The sequence below is a fragment of the Macadamia integrifolia genome, chromosome 6 (genome assembly GCF_013358625.1).
Source record: "Macadamia integrifolia cultivar HAES 741 chromosome 6, SCU_Mint_v3, whole genome shotgun sequence".
Taxonomy (NCBI): domain Eukaryota; kingdom Viridiplantae; phylum Streptophyta; class Magnoliopsida; order Proteales; family Proteaceae; genus Macadamia; species Macadamia integrifolia.
Genome location: NC_056562.1, coordinates 2617192 through 2639335, shown reverse-complemented (window position 1 = coordinate 2639335; position 22144 = coordinate 2617192). Strand labels below are relative to the sequence as shown.

Here is a 22144-nt window from a genome sequence, read left to right as displayed (position 1 = left end):
TTCCCTCTCCTCTATCTCAAGAAAAAGGGGTTATTCAACGTTCTTCCTTGTTATCTTTATATTTTGTATTTCATGTTCCTAATTTATTTACTAATGTCCTATTAATTAGTAGTCTTACTAGGGATTTGAATTGCAAAAGTAACATTTTTCCTTCTCAATGTATCTTTAAGGACTTCGTGACTGGGGCAATGATCGACAGTGATAAAATGTGTAGTGTCTCTATTTGCTTTTCAGTGACTCTTCCCCTACAACTTGTACTCAAGCTCATCACACGGATTCTTCTTCTTTTTGCAGTTTCCAATTAATCTCAGTGGTGTAGGCGCTCGGGGACAACCTCCCCTAGGCACATTAGCGTTTTTCCTCGTCCTTTTAAACGAAGTAATCCAAATGACCTTTTTTTTTGTGAAGTTTGTGTTTTTGCTAGCAAAGTAAAAGTGTTTATTCCAATTTTGATAATAAAAGTTTAGTTCCTTTTTGTTGATGCATTATGACATGCGGGCTGCTGCCCGTTTTGTCTTTATTACTAGTTATCATTAGTTTGCTACCTTTATTGATTATTACTTGACTCACTTGGATATATTTGTTGTGCTATAAAAATGAAGTATTTCATTATTTTCAGCTCTTTCATTGTGTGGTTCAAACTCAATATGATGCTCATATCTACATACTTCATACTAACAATGCAAAGGAATATGTGGATGGTTCATTCCAAAATTATTTGGTTGATCATGGAATTATTCGCCAAACTAGTTGTGTAGATACTCTGGTTCATAATGGTGTGGCTAAATGGAAAAATCAGCATTTATTGGAGGCACGACTCTCATGTTTGAGATGCATGTCCCCTCACATTATTGGAGTGAAACTGTTCTTACCGTAGCCTACCTCATTAAAAGGATTCTGCCATGGATATTTGAATCTTGTTGCCCTTTTGAGGTGCTTGATGGTTCCTCTTCATTTCTTGTTCCTCCCAAGGTCTTTTGTTGCGTCTGTCTTGCACACAATCATCACCTTCATGGAAAACTCAATCCACATGACCTCCAGTGTATCTTAACTGAGTATTCAACCATCCAAAAGGGCTACAAATGTTACCATTTGCCACTCATCACGTCCTAGTCACGATGGATGTTGAGTTTCATGAAACAAAGGCCTATTACTCTCCATCAATTCCACTTCGGGTGGAGTTTGCTGGTATAGATGTTGTTCCTTTTGTGGTTTTTATTGATGGCAATCTGGAATATTAGGAGGAGGAGGAGATTTTAGTTGAGTAGGGGGAGATAGGCAGTGGTGTTATAACTAAGCCACCTATTCAGGGGAAGCCATTACAGGTTTATTCTTAGAGACAGACCACTATCACTATACCTCGCCAATGACCGACCTTGGATCTAGGATCGAACTCATGTTATTCCTTCCCTCCTAGTGATCCTAGTAATCCTTCTCTTAATTTACCTATTTATGCTTGAAGGGGTTTAGATCTTATACTCAACATTCTATTTCCTGCGTTGTGTCATATAGTTCTCTCACCTTCTTATCAAGCGTTTGTCTCTTTTTTGTCTTGTGTTTCTATTCCTCAAGCTTGGCAGTAGGCTTTCATAGATCCATGATAAAATGATGCTATTATTGAAGAGATAAGGGCACTTGGAAAGAATGACACTTGTGATTTGGTATCTCTTCCACCGCATAAGAACCACCGGGTTATAAATGGGTATTCACTATCAAATAGAAGATTAATGGCACAGTGGACATGCATAAAGTTAGACTGGTTGCCAAAGGGTCCACCCATGGGGTGCTATAGAAGATCCAACACAGAGGGCAGAAAAATGATACCCACACCCATGTGAAATTCAAAAATTGCCCACCCTTATTTATGTTCATGTGTACCCCTTTATCAGCCCCTACATTGGCACATGGGCTACACGATCTAGGAACGTACTTTTACCCTCGCTTTAATTACTAAATTGTCATTAGGCACCACACATGCCATGGTCAACACTCAAACTGTGTCAATTTCAAGCCTGGCCCAATGGGCCCGACTGACCCATCTCGCTTAGTAAATGTGTCTGGCTGAATCCCTGTCCATCTATAATCAATTGTTTTAGGTGCATGGTGTAAGCACTATGGGTACCCAACCGGCTAGATCGATTATAGGCTCGACTCAACCCGACTTGTTTAGTCCGACTGCAGATATATTTTTGATTTTTTCGGTAGAATAAGGTATATATTTATGTTTTCGTTAATTATTAAATGTAATTAAGTGCAAAGTATTTAGTAACACCACAACAATCATAACCTTGTTCTAACAAATGGGGTCGGCTACATGGATCCAATATGATCATCAAAGTATGAGAAATATAAGATACAATAAGTGCAACAATGAAGTAGAAGATGATAAAAGAGGTACATTTTAGCCGTAAAAAATAGAATAGTATCCCAGGAACATCCCCTACAAGGGGTCAGCTACAAGGGCTTTCGCCTCCACATAGGCCTATTTGTGGTCCTACTAGACTCCAATCCAACCAATTTCATATGTTTCCTTACCACTTTGTTAATAGTCATTTTAGGTTTACCCCTACCTCTTTTGGAACCCTCATATGAAATATAAGACAACATGTTTTAGCCATAGAAAATAGAACAATATCCAAAAGGAACATGCCCTATAAGGGGTCGGCTACACGGGTCTTTGTCCTCCACATAGGTCTATTTGTGTTCATACTAGACTCCAATCCAACCAATTTCATATCTTTCCTTACCACTTCGTCAATAGCCATTTTAGATCTGCTCCTACCTTTTATGGAACCCTCAATATGAATTTGGTCACTTTCTTGACTGGGTATATTAAAATGTAAGAGATCTAAGACAGTTAAAGCATATTTGAGGCTTTAATGGGGGCATTAGCTCGTTTAACCCGATTGGTAGAAGCCCGATTAAAGCTTAGAACCCAATCGAGCCTGACTGAGCCTAATCAAGACTAGATCATTCCTTAAATAGGGAAATCATTACATAAGGGTACAGGCCTGCGAGGCTCGAATAGGCCCAATTGAGACCGATTCAGCCCGATTAATTGACACCCCTTACCCCAAACCCCACCTTTGCCATGACCATAGTTAGTAAGTTCGGGAACGGCGATAATACGGTAACGAATACGTACGACAAATAAATGGACCATACGGTAATAATACGTTTCAAAAAAATTCGGTGCAATCAAATATATATGGCAATGATACGGTACGTGTTTAATACGGTTACTCTGTCAAAATCTGGGAACAAAAATTCGGGACTAAAAATGATTGTTTGAAACTAAATTTTAATCTACCATGCTTTTATGGACACTAAAATCCAATATGATTTTCCAATTTGAAATCATTTTCCATTCCTTTGAATTTTCACATTTAATATTATTTAAATTTAACTCCTAAAAAGGGTATGGTAGAAAGAACTAAGAGGAGAATCAACCCTCATCTCATCTCGTAACTTTAACATGTTCTCTTCTTCTTGGTACGAAAACAAGGTTTAAAAAGATGGAGATAAGTGTTTGCAATCGTTCATCCTGGAGATGTGCTTGGATTTTCTTGAAATTTTCATCAGGGTACATTTTAAGACCCGTCATGGATCAATTTTAAGGTTCAAGAACCTCCTCCCTTCAACTCATTTGATTTCTCAGATGCAGTATTGCAAGAACAGAGGGAGGAGAACACCCTTGTCATTTCCCTCTTTCTAATTCTTCACATTGTCCAGCTGCAACAATGTTTGTAAATAATTGTTGGTTCAATTCAAATGGCGATTGTATGCTAAATTTCTTAAAAAGGTTTTCATTTCAACCCCTTTTGGAGAATCTTGCCCTTGGCCATCTTTGTCCATGTGAGTCATTTCTTTTGAATCTTTCTTGCTTCTCATTAAAAATTATTTGCAAATGCAATCACCCTCGATTGGATTTTCAACTACCAATGGGAAGAGAAACAGAGAAGAGGAAGGGTTGAATGGGTTTTCAACAATCGATGGGAAGAGAAATGGAGAAGAGAATGAGAGCAGGGGGTATTGATGTTTTACCAATCACCCTCGGTCGCTGGCCCCTGAGAACGGATATGGAGAAGGGGTCACTGGGGTAAGGGTTCCTCCTTTTTTTGGTTTATTTAGATGAGGGAAGAAAAAGGGGTATAGTTTCGATCGATTAGGGTTTTTGATAGAAGACATGGGTCGAGAATCGGGATTTGGCCCATTTGGTTTAATCTCAAATTTTTTTTTTTAACCTAAATGTTTTATTGAGTATGTAACGTATTATACGAGTATTATTCATGTATAATACGAATATCTTTAAAATTCACGTATTAAATGGTTTTTTTGGATTGATACACCAAATTACGAACTTTTGAATTAAATATTTGGATCCACGTATTATATGCTTATAATACGCATATTTTACTAACTATGGCCATGACTGTATGAATAGGGATCTGGTTCTTCTTCAATGCATTTAGGCACCTAACCCAGAATTCAATGGTTGGGAGGACCGAGTCACGCATCCCCAGATCCTCCCTGCCATCGGATGCTGGGTTGGACATCCAACGTGTTGAAAAGGATCTTTTTTCTATAGTGCTAAACGAAATGGCCATGATTACACGACCAGGCAGCGATCTATTGCGCCGATGCTGCGTGTAGGCGCAAGCCGCGCATCTGGCTTTGTTGCTTGTTAGAGCGAGTTAGCCCGATTGTCTCGTCGGAAGTCGTATAGTTTTCGTGTCCGAAGACCAAAAACTCTCTTTCGTTTTTGTTTCGGAAAAGGGGGTAGAACTGTCAAAACACCAAAAAAGATTTAATTCAAGGCCATACTTTCCCGCGGCGTGATGCTATTAATAAATTGGGGCTTCCTCCTCCCTTGTTCCTGTCGGGAGCACAGTGGGTAGCGCCTAAGGAGGCTAGGGGGTTATTGAAGATATGAAGGGAGGGAAGAAGAAAAGCGAGCTTCAGCAGGCGCCACGACCAGCTGAGAAAGACAGCGAAAACAGTGGTACTGGCGGCGGCGACGATGATGTCGATGCCGGTGGTGGTGGTGTAGCTGCCGTAGGTGTAGGTGTGAGTGCTGAGTGCGCAGGTAGGAGCGAGGAGGAATCGGCGCCGCCCGTGGCAGAGGAGATGGAGGGACAAGATGAGGGAGTCGGCGATGAGGGTACAGAGGGAGAGCAGCCCAAACTCGACGAAGGCTTTTACGAAATTGAAGACGTTCGAAGGAAAAGGGTTCGCAAGGTACTCTCTCTCTCTCTCTCTCTCTATATATATATATATATATATACAGCACACGGAGCCTTACTGACTGACTCACAAATTTATTTATTTGTTTCTTCGTTGATGCTGCGGTCGAATCTCTTGCTCTGGACGGAATTGATGAATGGGGCAAAAGGGGCAAGTCCAATATCTTATCAAATGGTGGGTAGCTACTTGCTAGCTTTCTTCCATTTATTTTACTGTGTTTTCGCTTGCTTGAACCCGCTGCGCAGTGACACTGTATTTACATGTCCCTTCCACTTCCCTCGTCCCCCCCGTTTCTTCTTCTACTCTCCCTAATGTCTTCGTTCTCGTGAACATTTTCAGGCGTGGCTGGCCGGAGACAGCCAATACCTGGGAACCCTTTGAAAACCTGCAATCCTGTTATGATGTCATTGAAGCGTTTGAAGAGAGGTTTTCCTGCTTTCCCTTTCTTCTCCTTTTACTGTTCGTTTTGCTTTCCTTTTATCTTTGATCATGTCTGAACACGTAGTTACATCACTCTAGCAAGTTATACTCAAAATGGATTGGTGTTTATTTTACTTCTACCACTTGTAAAGCATGCGTGCAGGCAAGAGTAGATCGTCCAGGAAACGTAAGCACAAGTCTGGGGCTCCTCACTCTCAACCCACGAGGAAGCAGCGTTCCACCCCAAATTCCTCTGGTGTAAAGGTCAAGGAAACAATTGAAGTTATACCTTCTACCACTCCCGGCAACCCAAGCCTTGCCAATCCTCCTCCTCCTGACAGAACTGAGGCAGGCAATGCAACTGAGGGCAAGATATGTGGGGATGCTGAGAACAAGCATGAGGATGTCAACAATGAAAAGACCACCGAGCAGCCAAATGATGATGGGTCTTTAAATGTGCCCCTGGAACCAGAACTAAATAGGGAAGCAAATGGAACTGATCCTAAACTTAGTGAGCTTAATGGGACTGCTTCTGATGACATAAGTAACGGGAAATTTACAATACATATCCCTGATGCCAGGGCTACAGAAGAAGGGGATAGTGATGGGCTTTCAAAGGGTGAGGGTGTTGAACCAGATCAGAGTAGTTGCTTTACTGGAGCCAGAAGGTGGAAGTCTGGATCTGTGAAAAGATTCAGACATGTTTCAGTCTCTTCTGAACCTGGAAGGGTCCAAAATTCAACAGCAATATGTGGTATCAAATCTTTTTCTGGTAGAATCGAACCACAGGGGATGGAGGATGCTGGGACCACAGGGGCCGATGCAGGTGAAAAGACTAAATTGGATCACTCCACAAATTCATCTTCTATTACTAAGGTAATCAAGGTAGTCGGCTATTCAGCTTCTGTATCAAACAATGTTGAAGATGCATCCGTAAACTTTCTGGTTTTGAGGTATGTGACAATGTTAATTTTTTTTTTCCCGGAAGTCTTGATTGCATTTTAAATGGATGACAATCTTTTCCCCATTTCAATTACATACAAAAGTTCTTCTAAATTCATTCCATTTGAGGATCATGTACCAGTATGCTCTGTATGAGGTATTGACTCTCTTCCAAAGCTGTGAAAAAGAGAAAAATCTGCCTCCCTTTGGTCATTTCGGGTACTTTTCGTCTCGGTCATAGGATATAGTTAGTAGATTGTAGGGTTATATCTGGTTCTAATTTGGGTCATTAGCATAAGAGGTATTTTAATTTACAGTTGTTCTTCGGTTGCAAGTGCCGTTCTTGACAATTTGTGGAGTTTGGAGTGTGTATGGGGTTTTTATTCTTCCTTGTGGTTTTCTCCTAATATGGGAAGGTTTGGTGGTTACAAGTTGGACAGCAGCCTTTTTTGCTTTTCTTCTCTTTTGGTTTAGGTATTAGAAGTCTTCTTGTACTGGGAGGATCGGTTGATTATACTCTACTAATAGGCTGCACCACACCCCACACCCCACACCCCCCCCAAAAAAAAAAAAAAAAAAATTCCAATAACTATACTTTCTAAGGTGCCACTTATGCAACAAGGTGACCTTTGATGGTCAATGCTACTGTTCAGCTTGTTGTCAAGGCACCTGTATACGATCAAGGGGGAAAGGGAACAAGAAGTGGAGAGAAGGGGGAAAAGGGGAAGAAGATGATGCCTGCACCTCCTTTTGTACCATTATTTCAAGCTGCATACTAATCAATAATAGCATTTTTGAGCAATGACTTCTCAATTATACACTATGTAATAAATGTAAGAAGTTATCCATTACAGGTTCACAACACTGTTCACAGGTATTGTTCACGTGAACAGTTACTGATGCCGGAGCGCCTCGATGGATCAACCCAAACCGGCTTTAGAGCCCGGACCGAAGAACCAAATCCAATTTGGAATAACAATTACGGATTTGGGTTCAAGGCTATTAGAATCTTTCTTTCTAATTCTCTTAGTCTAGGTTTTAGGAGATTTTATTTCTATTTCAGTCTTAGACTTCAATTAGGAATTTTTAAGTTTAGTTTAGTATAAATTAAGCATGTAACTGTAGTTATGGGGATATTGAATGAATTAAGAATTGATTTTGTGAAGCGCTTGACTTCCCCCTCCCCCCTTTCTCTCTCTTGTTCCCTCCTTGTCCAGCAAAACCCCCTTCTTCTTCTTCCCTACGATTCCTCTTCCCCTTCTTCTGTTCCTCTCCTTCCTCCTTGTGAAACCCGCTTTCCCCCCCCCCCCCCTTGTGCAATTCTCTTTCTCTCTCTCTTCCCCTCTGAAATCTCTCTTCTCCCCCTTTCCCATCAATCGTTGGCTTCTTCTTTATTGTTCTTGCTGGAGTGTATCACGATAATTCCTGCTGCCTTGTTTTGAAGTGGACTTTGGTGACCCATAGAGATCGATAGATCTCCCTCATCTCATCTTCTTTCTTCACAAAATTTTGGGTGTTAGTTCATCATTGATGGGCGACTCTACCCCTTGAATTTCTGTCCTGAAAGTGATCCCTTATGTGGGAGATGCAGCTGCAACCCTAGCTAGATCTGTACCTACCCCCCTTGTGATTCCAGGAGTTGAATTTGAACATAATACTTGATCTTTTGGGTTTATTTTGGTGGGTTTGATAGAGCTGGATTATGCGATCCTACACGTGCGATTTCAGCCCAATCCTAGGCCTGAACTGTGAGAACCTTTTTTCCTGGAATAGAGGCAACTCTCGCTGGTTTTGGGAATTTCCAAGGTTGAAGAAGACCCTTTCAATCGTGAGTGTGTTTTAACATTATTTGCTATTTTTTCCAATAATACCTCTACTTAGCCCTTTAATACCTTATGTCCTTATTTAACTTTGATTCCCAGAATACCCTTTAACCCATCTTTGTTACTTTGCTACTTCTAATTGAAAGTTCTTAGAATTATGATTCTCCCACTCAGTAGAAATTTCTGGTTATTTACAGAAGTGCCGTTCCACCGTTATGAACTTCAATCTAATTACTGGGCTGCCACTTGGTTGCAAACATCTATCTATTTACTGTTTTGCCATTTAATCTTAGACATAAGTTGCTTAATTTCTTAAGTGGGCCCACAACTATCTGAGTTTGGTCTTTGTGGCACATCGGCCCCTCATTAGTTACTTCATATCTTTTTTCTTTTTATGCCCTTTATTTCCTTTTATGCCCTTAGTAGTGTTATGTCCCGTGTCACTTTTATATGGAAAATTATCTTGTACTACCCCTATTTTAAAATTTTATAGGACATACCACCCTTATTTGCTAATAATATCGAGTACATTCCTCATTTTGAAAACGAAATTACACTTAAATCCACCCCGTTAGATGAAAAGCGTTAAGTGATGACATGGTGCATTTTCTATTTTCTAAATGGCAAGTTTACGAGGAAGGGTAAAATAGTAGGGTAAACTTACTATTTTACCCTTCCATGTAAAAACCCCAAAATAAACAGATTGAAACATTGAATCGCAGGTTTAGGGTTTCTTTGCTTTAACAACGACGAGGATCACCTAAGGATTCACTCTTTCTTCTCTTAGAAATCACACTCAGCACAAAATGGCTACATTCTTGTGGTTCCTTTTCTTTCTCTTCTCTTTTGCAACTACTTCCGTTTCCTTGATTGAATGATGAGTTGTTAGTGGTGTTTCGGTGGCGCTGATTTGGGTTTTGAGCTATGGTGTTTGTTTCATTATTTGTATGGTTTGGGAAATAGCCTGTAGGCGGTTGGATGCGTTTGGAGATTGTTGTACTCATGCTTTTGATTTCACAAAGTTTTAATATTTATGATGTTTTAACTCCTTGCAAGTAAAAGTAAACTGGTGAAATCTGAGTTCTTTCCTTCTTGGATTCATCCTAATTTCTCGGTTTTCAACCCCAGTTTTGACCTGTGGCTGGTAGTTTTAGGCTGCTTCCTACCGTGGTTAGTTATCTGGGCTTTTCCTTTCTTGTGTTGGGTAGTATTGAAGGTATAACGGTCTGTTTTATGCATTGTTTGCTTGCTATTCAGTCAGATTACATAAACTGTCATTAGTTCTAAAGTCAGCACCTGTTTGGAGTTATTTGGAGGTCCTGCACGGGGTTAGCTAAGCTGTCGCCTGACCTCTGTTCTTCTCTTTCCTTCTTCTTCTTACTGGAATCTTTGAGTCCAAGAGGAAATAGCCTGTCATGATTGAAGATTGGTATCTCTCCTTAGCTCCTTTCAGCAATCTAGGGTTTTTCTTAGAAATTAAGGAAGAAAACCCTCTTTGGATGTGTTCTTGGAGAAAATCTCTGTGCACCAATCTTCATGGGTTTAGGATGAGAACCAACTCATGGGCCTTGGATCCTCATGGAGGAGTGAACTGAACTTATGTCAGTTTTAGATTTGATTTTGGTTTGAGATTTCTGGTAGTTTAGCACACTTGGGTTCGGTTTCTTCCTTAATGTTGAAGGCCATTTTAGACTGCATGTTACCACCTTCGGCGGCAAAGTGGTGATGCACAAAAGCCCTGCCTCCATCCTGCTCTTTCGATTTTCCCACAGAAATCCCTATCAGTGTCAGCACTCCGACAATTTCTTAGAGATCTCCTCCAGTGGTAGATGGCTCCAATCTGCTGGTCTTCAGCATCTTCACTCAAACTCAAATGCAATTGCTCCTTTTTTTTTGGGGGGGGGGGGTGGGATCGGATCTGTCGGTTTTTTGGCTGCAAATTTGTTCTAGGGTTCAAAAGTCTGGTCTTTGAAAGTGAAAGAGAAGAAAACACTGAGAAATAGGCTTTAGTTCAAAATTCGTTCTAGGTCAAACCAGTCTTTTCCATTTCTAAACTAACGGTGTTAGGCTTTAGGGGCATGTTAGATATTTTGGGCAAATTAAGGTGGTATGTCATATAAAGTTTAAAAATAGGGGTGGTGGTACAAGATAATTTTCCTATATATATTGAATGAAGTGGGAATCTCAACACAAGGTTGTGACTCCTAAAGATTATAGGCACAATCATTTCTTTTTGTTCTTTTTATTTTTTACATTGTATCAGAGCTTGATCCTTAGGTGCTGAGACATTTCCATATTTCCCATTCCAATCATCACAAGTTCTGCTTTCAATCAATATTGTGATTGAATCATCAAGGTTCTGGTTTGAGGTTTCTCTCATTTTTCTTTTTTAAGGGGCGCAGCACCCTATGCTGCTATTAGGTTGCTTTTAGAGACTAGTTCATGACCGGTCTTAAGAACTAAGTCTTATCAATGGTGATTGCTGATTTATGGAGTGAAGATTGAAGGAAGCTCACGTTTTTGCGGAGAAATTGATTTTTTTTTCAGGGTTTTGAGAAAAATTGATTTTTTTTCAGGGTTTTTAGAAAAATTGATTTTTGTCAAGCATTTTGTGGATCGATTTTGTCAGGGTTTGAGAACTTTGTTGATCTTTGTTGAAGGGTTCCTTTTGGGATTGATTAGGGTGTGGGATCCATCTCTGTGGATGGACCCTACTTGTAAGGGTTTTGGGATTGATTTTTTCTAGAGCAGGGTCCATGAGATTGATTTTTGCAGGGTTTTTGTGGATCGATTTTTGGTTCTTGTTCGTAATTATTTGTTGATTTATTTGCACCCATGGCTGAAGCAAAGAGTGTTGTATTGAGGTTGTAGCCTCATCCTCTCGAATCACAGAGAAGAAACTTACAAGGGCTGCCAACTTACAACAATGGAAGAAAATGGTGCAGTTGGTTTTGATAGTTAGTAATCAACATGATCATTTGACAAAGGCTTAGCCTGTTGCAGATAGTATGTGGTATATTGTAAATGCACGAGTTCAGGGCAGCTTCCGAACTTTATGGACAATTTGATTGTCGATACTGTCACCTATATTGATATTGTGACGGAATTGTGGGACTAGTTGAATGTTCTATATACCGGACATAACTCTCTCTCTTATATTTATGAGTTTTCTCTGGATTTCTATTGGGTGATTGAAAGGGTCGTCCTTTGACCAAATACTTTTCTAGTTTTGAGAGGATGTATGAAGAATTGAATTCTCTACTTTCTATCACTCTATCAATAGTAATGTGCAACAGATGCAGAACTAGAGGGAGTAGTGGGCTTTTTGGGTTGTCTTGAACAAAGTATGACTTTCTTTGTTCTCAAGTCCTTAGAGGTGACAAGGTGGCATCTCTCACATATACTTTCTCCTGTGTCTTTCGAGTATCTTGAGAGAGTACTTATGTTTCTACACTTGTGGATAGCTCAGCTCTTGTGTCTCGAAACCCTAATCATGGTAGTACACGTGGCAATAGCAGTGAGAATGGCAAAGGGCAAACTACTGGTCATTCCACATCTTCAGATAGTTCAGGAACAAGGCAGATATGCCATCACTGGGGCAAACCAGGGCATAGTTAGAATATGTAGATGAGGAAGAATAATGAGATGAGAGTTGGAGAAGAAGAAGTAGAAGAGGAAGAAGGAGAGGAGGTGATGGTATGTTTGAATGGTATGTTATTAGTAAAATCTCACTAACATCAAATATATTACTTCACTAACATATTTATAGGAAATCACACATACCTCCCTAAGGAGGAGAAAAGAGAAAAAGAAAATATACATAATATGACAAATTACTAAAACTACCCTTAGAGTAACATAACTAATATCTCTAACAGGCATCTCCAACGTTTCTATGGAAACTTCATAGCAAACCTTCTTAGAAGCAGTTTGCTAATACAACAACAAATAATGAGACCACCACTCCACCTGAACCATTTGGGGGTAAGATGGTTATGATGACTGATGACTAATTTGCACGGTATAATCAGTTTCAGACTTCTATGGATTCTCTGCCCTCCACTGCTACTTTTGTCCAAACAAGTAATGCCATTGGATGCCTATCTTCTTTTCGTCCTTGGATCATTGATTCAGGTGTTTCAAATCACATGTTTGTTGTTTCAGGTATATTTTCCTCCTTAAAGAAATCTTCGTCTAGTATCACATTATCTAATGGTTCTTTCGTTTATGTTAATTGCATTGGGATAGTTAGTCCCAATTCTTTGTTATTATTGTCAGTTCTTCTTTTGTTGTAATTTTCTTTTAACATTTTATTTGTAAGCAAACTTACACATGCCTCAAGAGGAATTTATGAGCGATTTAGGAGAGAGAAGCTCTGAGGTGGAGACGGCTAGGTCCCTGGGCGGCGGCTTTGGCCATTATGGTGGCCACCCCCCGACCGTGGAAAACAAAGACGAATTATAGATTTTTGGAGACCTGCTCACACTTCGCAGGCTCCTTCAAATCTTGTTTCTGAGACGCGGACGGTGCTAGAGGCCATCCCTGAGGGGCTCCCGGCGGTGGAGGATTTTCAACCTATAGAGGGGATGGCTCCAAATGATTTACCAGGTACGAAGGCTGTGAATGGGAGTGATGTTTGCAAACCTTCCTATGCAATGATTGCTCGTAGAATCTTGCCAGATGTTGAGGATTTGCCTGAGCCGTTCCATGCTGGGTCACTTACCAAAGTGGTTATTCCACAAGAGGCATATGAAAAGAAACTTCAAACTTTTAATTACGCTTTGATTGGGAGGATGAACTTTCGGTTCGTTTCAATGGATGATGTGCGCAGCGATTCAAAGGAGGCTTGGAAGTTGAAAGGAAAGGTTAACCTGGCTCCATTGGGCAAAGCTTATATTCTCTTTCAATTTGAACTCGAAGGTGATATGGCGTCCATGTGGAAGAGAGGGCCGGTCAAGGTGAGAGGACAAATTATTTGTTTTCAAAGATGGTGACTAGAATTTAGTATCCACGAAGACCATATTCAGACCAAGCTGGTGTGGATTCGCTACCCAGAACTGTCGATGGAGTATTAGCATGAGAAAATTTTGCTGTCCATCGCCAAGGCTTTGGGACGACCGGTGGCGGTTGATCGGCGTACGGTGAATGGTTCTATGGGGAATTATGCTCGTGTCCTGGTGGAGGTGGAAGAAGGTGGTACTCGTTTGAAGGAAATCCAGGTGGAGAGACAACCAGGGAAGGAGACTTTTTTCCTGTTTACACAGAATTCTTTCTGAAGATGATATTGGGAGATGCAATTTTTGCAAAAAGCTGGGTCATTCGGCTGAGGACTACAGAGAAAAGAAGGGGGTGGAAAGAGGGGAGGAGAGAATGGTTGTGAGACAGTCCATGACTCGTTGGAGGCGGGAAGAGGAGGGGCGGCTGTACTCTCCGGCGACCCCAACTGCGCTAGGACTCCTCGGATGGAAGGAGAGAGATCCAATCCTTCTTTTAAGGAAACTAACTTAAGAACCAATAAGGCTGTTAGGGAGAATTCGGTTTCTATTTTAAACGAATCTGAGGACAAGTCAGCCCAAGGACAGTTGGATATTATTCTCCCTTCAGATATCGACCAAAGACAAAATGCCCAAGACCCTATCATGGTTTGATAACCCGCTGGGTGAAAGCGGATATGGGTCAGACCCATCGGATTATGACAATTATGTGTCTGAGAAAGCTTCTCAGGATTCTAGGGAGGAGAATCTTTAAGATGGGGATGAAGCTGATAACAGGGTCCGTTAGACACTGAAGAGAGGGCCTCGGTGCACCGCATGTTTCGTCCTCGCAAAAATAAAGCAATTTATACTGGCTGTGGGGGTCGAGGGCAAGCTAGAGCTGGTAGAGGAGGGCGTGGACAGGATTGGTGCGGACCTGATCAAATCATTTTGGGAATCTCTCAGTCGCAGATTGTGGGAGGAAGGGTGGTAATCCAACACCAAGAGGTGGCAGCGATTGACAATGCTATCAGCCGTGCGGAGGTTGAAGCTAGGAGGAATGAAAAAGGCGTTGCAGCAATGGGGCAGGCCTCTAAGTCTGACCGGCAGGCTGTCTCAAAGAAGTGATTTTATAAAGATCCTCTTTTGGAATATTAGAGGAATAAAGAAGGTCGGAAAACGAGCCTTGTTTGACTTAATCAAGCAGAAGGATCCAGCCCTTCTGTGCATTGCCAAGCCTATGGTGGATGTGAGTGCTTTTCCAAACTTATTTTTTAATAAGTTTGGTTTTTATTGTGATTTTATTCATAAGAATCGAGACGATAGGATTCCAAACCTACGGATTTTGTGGAAAAGAAACTTGAATATTTTTGTGATTGTATCTGAATCTGAGCTACATGTTACGGTAGCTATGAGTTGGGGCCCTCAGCAAGTTCAGATTTCTTTTGTTCATGCGAGCAGTTTTAGAGCCATCAGAAGAACACTGGCTGAATCTGATTACTGAGGTGCCGTTTGATAACACTTCCTATTCCTGGAGAGTGTTCTTTTACAGAAGTGTTCTTTTTCGATTCCATGCTGTGAAGACACTCTGGGGGAATAGAAACAGCGTTTGGTAAAACTATTTCAGAAATGGCTTTAGAACAGGAAAAGAACAGAAACAACGTTTGACAAACACTTCTATTCCTGGAGAGTACAATAATGAAAATTCACTTTTGAACAATGAAATCAATAATTACAAACATGCTATTATGGTCAAATTTAACTTAAATAAGGAAATAATTTGTTTATGAAATTATCTTTTAAAATACTATTACTTAAAGGAAATAATAAAACATAAACATAAAGAGTTTCCACATTTATCTTAATAAGAAAACAAAAGTCTACTATTCAAGTTTATAGGAATTACAAAATAAAAATCATAGCTGCAAATAGGTGTCTTGAAATTTTATTACATAAACAATCAAATCAGGGGGTAACCCTTATCTACTGCCATCTGATTTGCAATTTGTATCCTTAGCTCATTCATCTGTCTTCCTTGTACACGTTGACTGCCCTGATGAATTGTAGTAGAAGTACTCGCAATATCACCATCTTCTTGTGACCCGTGAGCGTTGACTACCCTGACTCTCTCTTCATTAGGATCATAGTAGTCATCTTCCCCATATTGTTGAAAAAGTGCATCTGCTATTTGTTCAGATTTAATATAGTTATGAAGTCCACAACAAGCTATCACAATATAACTTTGGTAACTAAGTGAGAATTGAGGCATGTTTTTTAAAATAGGGAATCTTGATTTTAAAATCCCAAAACAACGCTCAATATGATTCCTTAAAGAAGAATGTCTATAATTAAACAATTCCTTAGTACTTCTGGGTTGTCTTCTTCCTCCATTATAATCTGGTATATGATATCTCTCTCCTTTAAATGGTGTCAAGTATCCATTCCTACTCGCATATCCTGAGTCTACAACGTAATACTTCCCTACAATATGATAAAGCAAGATATTAAAAGCATACACAATAATCATTTGCATACATGAGAATTTGGGAATTGATATACCTCGGGGAGGATGAGGAAATCGTAAAGTAGGATCCTCTAGGGCTCTATTGAATACACGACAATCATTTGCACTGCCTTCCCAACCCGCATATACAAAAGTGAATTTCATGTCAAACGAGCAGGCACACATCACATTTTGGGTTGTTATCCCCTTCCGTCCTCGATATGGGATCTGTTTTCCCTTAGGAACTATAGCAGTAACATGTGTACCATCTATGGCACCAATGCAATCCTAATTAAAATAAAACAAAAAACCAACCAAAAGCACTATTATGTGAAACAAAAAACGATCATAAGTTAAAAAATGATGTAAACTTATTAGAAAGAAAATTGCCAATATACCTTAAAATATGGCCACCATTTGTTGTTTGCAATTATTTCCATAGGAATCTCATCAAACGATGGGGCTTTGATATACTCCTTAGAAAGCTTAAGCACCCCTTGCAATACTTTGCCAAAGTAATAGCTGACAGTCTGTCCTGAATGTTGGAATCTCTCCTCAACTGCTCTATTAGTAGGACCTACACCTGTTATTCTGAACATGAACATTGCCAATTGCTCATCTACCCTAATTTTGCGACTGTCTTGTAACCAACCACGATGTCTCATTAGTAGGCATAAATTTAAAAACACATGTCGTTCCATGCCAAATTCTTCGTAACAACGGTTTGCATGCCCATGCAACACCTCATGTACCCATGCTGCCCCTGTGAATGCACTATCCCTGCGTGGTTCTCTATTGTATAAATCGCTGGAATAATGATATTGTACTATCAACAATGTTGCGAGAATCAATTCTTCTACATCGTCGTCAGTAGAGGAGATTATTGGAGTATTATCGACATTTGCCATAACTGATTCATACAAATTATAAACTTGTTAATATCATACAAATGTTTATCCCCTAATACAAATTTCCCAAAAGATCTATAAAACTATAATCATCCAACATGCCCTAATTATCAGATGATGTAATAAGTATTTAAAACAAAAAGGCATCCAACAGAATCATTGCTACAATAAGAGTAAAATTTAACTGGCATATTTAGAAAAGTAGCATAAAGTGTAAATATCCATATTACACTTTTACATCAAGTGTAACTAACAAAATATATCGATCCTACTACAAAAGGTCTTAAATGTATTTCATTACAATCATCCATATTAAAAAAAAAAAGGTTAGATTATCATCCATCAATCTAACACATCAAAAGCCAATTGTTTCGTTTCATCCTTGAGAGTAATGAATAATTTTCTCCATTCCCGATCCACCAATATCCTCTTGCACGCCTTAATATGCAATTCTCTTGGGATATCATTCATAGTTTCCAATAATCTAACACAAGTAGAAGTGCTGAAATCTGTGGTATTTGGAGTGAGACCCATTGGAGTTGAGCTAGGGGTTGAAGTATTCTTGTTTGCTACTGACTCGGCTAGGGTCTGTATGGCGCGTTCAATACCAGTTGTCCTACTCTTCTTCCTATATCCTGTAGGTGTCCTATCAAGTCTTCTGTTGACTCTAGGACGATCAGTTTCCTGGATCTTGGCTTTCATAATAACTTGTCTGCAAGGTATTAGCCAATGGAGTAGTTGGAGTTACATCTACATCTGCATCCACCTCATCATCAACACCTCTCGATTCCTCTTCAAACCTGAAATCAGATTCATTCCCGAATCCGCCTATCCCACTAGCATATGAATCCCCAAAAATTATACATAGTTCAGGCCAATGTGGTAGCCCATTCCTCCTAAACTTTGACCAATCACGATTTGCCTGAAAATTTTACACACTAGCTATTAGATAAAATTACACCGAATATTAAAAAAATCATATAAAAGTACAGTATACTTTGATGTGTACATCCCAAACACTGTCATCTTCAACTGTACAGGTCCTCGTCACGGAATTCCAACCAAAACCTGTAGTATCCAGTAGTTTCTTGAAAGCGCTGTAATCGAATCGCATTTTATTCATCTTATTCCTTAATTGAACCATCGTAAATGACCGATTAAATTTTTCCTCAAGCCCCTTCTTGATATTGTTCCACCCACCTTTATTGAAAGTGCTAGAACTCTTATTACCAACTTTCACTTGTTCAACCATTAATTTCAAGAGATAATCTTGTTCGCTTTGAGTCCATTTTGCTGCCTCGTTATTAGCTCTCGAAGTGGATGCCATTACTCTAAAATTAGAAACACATCTCATTATAGCCTTAAAAAAGAAATACATGTCTTTTGGCAAGGTATTTGTTTACATCTAGTGCTAAAGGAAGGCCAGTGACAAGCCTTTTGGTTGTTCCTGATAATATCTCATGCACCTGATAATAATGACTAGTTTCAAGTCCTGGATAACAGTATCTAATGCACAAATGCTGCACTCAATATTCTTCACTTAAATATATTTTTCTGTTGAAGGGGGTGGTTTTGTATGGGGAAGAGTACCGAGTATCCATTATGTAGAAGAATAGAACATTGTGAAAGTAAAAGAGAAGTTGGAATATGAAATCCAACAAAGAATACTTAAAAAAGGGGGATTAATCAGTATCAATGGATATTAAAAGAACCAAAGGGCAATGGCAATCTGAAGTAGTGTATAAGAAGTTGCTCTTCTCCAAAGGTTAACACAAATTTATTTCCTTAAACAATCTAACCACGTGCATCTAACATAAAAATTAGAATTGGCAGCGGTAAGGACCCAGTTAAGTAACGACACAAGACAACATGAGATGAAAGAAATATGAGAAATAAAATTAACACTGAAAAGGTAAATCTGTACTTTAGAACATTATTAGTTGGCTAACCACATCTAATTTGCAAAGCCATCATACTGAATTTCATATCTACTGATATGGTCTGTCCAATGGATTGTCCATGAAGAGTTGCTTAATAGAGAAAACAGAAATTATATAAAAAGTTAAAGTCTCTTGTTTGCAGAATAATAACACCATGCCTTCAGTGACAGTCACTTAAATCTCAAGAGCAAGAAGAAGCTAGACAAGATTTCAGAGACCACTATGAAACACTTTTGCTTCGTTGATAATGCCAAAACAAACTACATTTTTTACTCACTAACACCACTAAACTAACATTTTTAATCATTAAATCCACATTTAACTAAGTCAAGGCTGTCATTCCAACATTAATTCCATAAACTCATACAACATGACCAGAAGAACAGAGAAGCGTGCAGCCATTTCTTAAAAAGCTACTTAAAATAGCACAACTCCATAGAATATAAGGGACAAACTCGATCTCTACTTAAATCCTTTTTCTTAAGAGTTATGCTTCACCCATTAGTTTATTGCTCCATAAAACCTTGAAAAGAGTAAATGAACAAAACCCAAGAGGATGAGCAAAAGAAGCATGATCTCAAAGGACAAGATCAGAGAAATCACGTCTGTAGTGTGATATTCTATTAGGAATCCAGTTTTCTTGATCATAAGGACAATCAAGGTTTAGTTCAGGTTCTAAATGGCAACTTCCGAGGTATCTTTCTTTGCCAAGAAAACAAACTCCCTTTAGCCACATTACTTTTTTAATCAATGGCTAGCAGAACCGACCCAAGGCATGCACCAGACACTGTTTTGGAAATTGAAATTCTTTAAAGAATCACCCACAAGACATAGTGCTAAACTAGTCATTATTATCAGGTGCATCCGAACAAATCTGTAAAATTGAAATCTGTAATTGGGATAGTTTTGTTAATACCTGCTGCAGGGAAGATCGTGAGTTGCCCAACCTGCGACCGAGAGAGAGAGAGACAGTGAAGCAACGAAGGAGAGAGAGGGCACCGGCGACCGACCTGCAACCGACCTGCAACCGAGAGAGAGATACAGGGAAGCGGCGAAGAAGAGAGAGGGCAGCGGCGACGACACTGCGCCCAACCTGCGACCGAGCGAGAGAGAGACAGTGAAGCGAAGGAGAGAGAGGGCAGCGGCGACGACACTGCGCCCAACCTGCGACCGAGCGAGAGAGAGACAGTGAAGCGGCGAAGGAGAGAGATGGCAGCGGCGACGCACCTGGATACACAACCTGCGACCGAGAGAGAGAGAGGGAATCGGCGAAGGAGAGACAGGGCAGCGGCGACGCACCTGGATACACAACCTGCGACCGAGAGAGAGAGAGAGGGAATCGGCGAAGGAGAGAGAGGGCAGCGGCGAAACCTGAGAGTGAAAACCTGCAATAGGTTTTCCTTAGGACTTGGGGTTTTTTGATCGTGAGATGGAGAAAAGGGTTTGGGGGTTTTGAATAGGAAATTGTTCTTTTAAGTTTATAAAAGAATAGAAAAGCAACTTTTTGGTACTCTTGCAATGTATTCTTTACTCATTCTTTTTCATTGGTTCATTCCGGGGGAATACAAAAATAAACCGGACGTGCCAAACATATTTCTGTTCTATTTGCATTCCCGCAGAATAGAAGAACACCAGAAACATTCTCCCAGAGTGTTATCAAACGGCACCTGATTCTCCTCAGTCTTCCACTCCATGGGCTATCATTGGGAATTTTAATGCCACTTTGCAGTCTCATGAGAAACGTGGCCCAGGGAATTTCAGCTTGGGTTCGGCAGCAGAGTATGGCGCCATGGTTGATGCATGTTTTATGACTCAAGTGCCTTCTGTGGGTAGGAAGTTCACCTGGTCTAACAACCGTCGCAGAGGTAATGTGTGCGCTGTTTTGGATGGGAGCTTTTGTAATGAAGAGTGGATTTCTTGTTTTCAGGACTGCTCTCAACAGGTTCTTCCGCGAGTTGCCTTAGATCACACTCCTTTGCTGATGTCTTCTAATATTAGCCAATGCCCTTACAACTGCCCATTCTGTTTTCACCAATTCTGGATGGATCATATAGATTTCGAGAAGATTATTGCTGAATCTTGGGCTGAACGGGTCTCAGGGTCGCCCCTCTTTTCCCTCATAACCAAATTAAAACGACTGAAAGGGGTTCTTAAATTCTGGGCATGGATTGCCTTTCCCCATTTTGACAGAGCTCTGGAGGAGGCAAAGTAGAATCTTGTTCAGGTGCAGGAACAAATTGAATGCACTGGGATGAACGACCAGCTGTTTGCGATGGAGGCAGATGCTAAGACGGCTCTGGTCAAGGCTCTAGAAAATCATGAACGGCTCTGAGCTGAAAAGGCGAGGATAAGATGGATGAAACATGAGGATAGAAATTCTAAATTCTTCCATTTATCAGCAAAATTGAGAAGAAATAGAAATGCTATGAGATCGTTAAAAAAGTAGGATGGTACTACTATGGAAGGGTAGCATCAGTTGGGGGATTATATTGTTGACTTTTATGAGAGATTTCACAGAGCTGCTCCTACTGTTGATCATATAGAGTTATTGGACAGTATTCTGACGGTTTTTTAGTAGGATGACATATACCGCCTTGACTCGCTTCCTGGTGATGCAGAGATCGGAAAGGCGGTCTGGGAATTAGACCTTGATAGCTCGCCTGGCCCAGTTGGCTTCTCGGGTGCTTTTTTCAGGAGATGTTGGAGTATTGTGGGAAGGGAGGTGAGTAATGCTGTGAGATTTTTCTTCGGTACTAATTGCATGCCCCGGGGTGTCAATAATAATTTCCTGGTCCTGATTCCAAAGGTGGACGGTGCGGAGACCTTGGAAAAATTCCGTCCTTTGTGTATGGGAAATTTCTGCAAAATTGTCTCGAAAGTGATGGCAATGCGTTTAGAGCCTCTCTTACCCAGAATTATTTCGGAAGAGCAGGGTGCCTTTCAGAAGGCGAAATTGATTCATGACAACATCAATGTGGCGTCTGAGCTGGCAAATCTGATTTTCTCATCCATGAGAGGGGGTGGCCTTGGTATGAAAATAGATATCAGGAAAGCATATGACACTCTCTCTTGGTCTTTTCTTTTCCAGGTGATGTGTCGGTTTGGATTCTCTGAAAAATGGATTACCTGACTTCACCAGATTCTGGTCTCAACTAAGATATCAGTCTTGCTCAATGGAGGGCCATAGGGTTTCTTTGGTGTAGAGCGGGGGCTGAGACAAGGCGATCTTATTTCCCCTATGCTTTTCATCATAGAGGAAGAGGTTCTATCTAGAGGCCTGACGAGGTTGATTCAAAACAACAAGCTAAAAACAATTCAAGGCCCCAGAGGTGTCCTTACTCTTGGACATATTCTGTTTGCTGATGACATCTTCATCTTTTCGAATGCTTCC

The 22144-nt window shown here is 40.3% G+C and overlaps 2 protein-coding genes across 5 annotated transcripts in view; one reads left to right on the top strand and one right to left on the bottom strand.

Moving 5' to 3' along the window:
- The first annotated feature begins 4862 nt into the window (after positions 1 to 4862).
- The window catches only part of LOC122081305 (chromo domain-containing protein LHP1-like), a 50215-nt gene continuing 32933 nt past the window's right edge, over positions 4863 to 22144 (top strand). For all 4 annotated transcript variants that reach the window (XM_042648370.1, XM_042648367.1, XM_042648368.1 and 1 more), the window contains exons 1-4: positions 4863 to 5238; positions 5393 to 5418; positions 5584 to 5670; positions 5817 to 6617. In XM_042648370.1, coding sequence (XP_042504304.1) covers positions 4930 to 5238; positions 5393 to 5418; positions 5584 to 5670; positions 5817 to 6617 — 1223 coding nt within the window. In that variant the 5' untranslated portion in view covers positions 4863 to 4929. The remainder of the gene's footprint in view (positions 5239 to 5392; positions 5419 to 5583; positions 5671 to 5816; positions 6618 to 22144) is intronic.
- Positions 15945 to 16817, bottom strand: LOC122081306. The gene is made up of 2 exons (XM_042648372.1): positions 16304 to 16817; positions 15945 to 16174 (listed from the first exon to the last, which is right to left on the bottom strand). The coding sequence occupies exons 1-2, from the start codon at positions 16811 to 16813 to the stop codon at positions 16151 to 16153; spliced, it is 534 nt and encodes a 177-aa protein (XP_042504306.1). The 5' UTR covers positions 16814 to 16817; the 3' UTR covers positions 15945 to 16150.

What these genes read in the sequence shown, in the direction of transcription:
- LOC122081306 (XM_042648372.1), bottom strand. Translation starts at nt 16,813, where the DNA reads ATGGCAAATGTCGATAATACTCCAATAATCTCCTCTACTGACGACGAT. An exon ending in AATGGTGGCCATATTTTAAG is followed by an intron (nt 16,175 to 16,303) that starts GTATATTGGCAA and finishes TTGGTGCCATAG; the next exon opens with ATGGTACACATGTTACTGCT.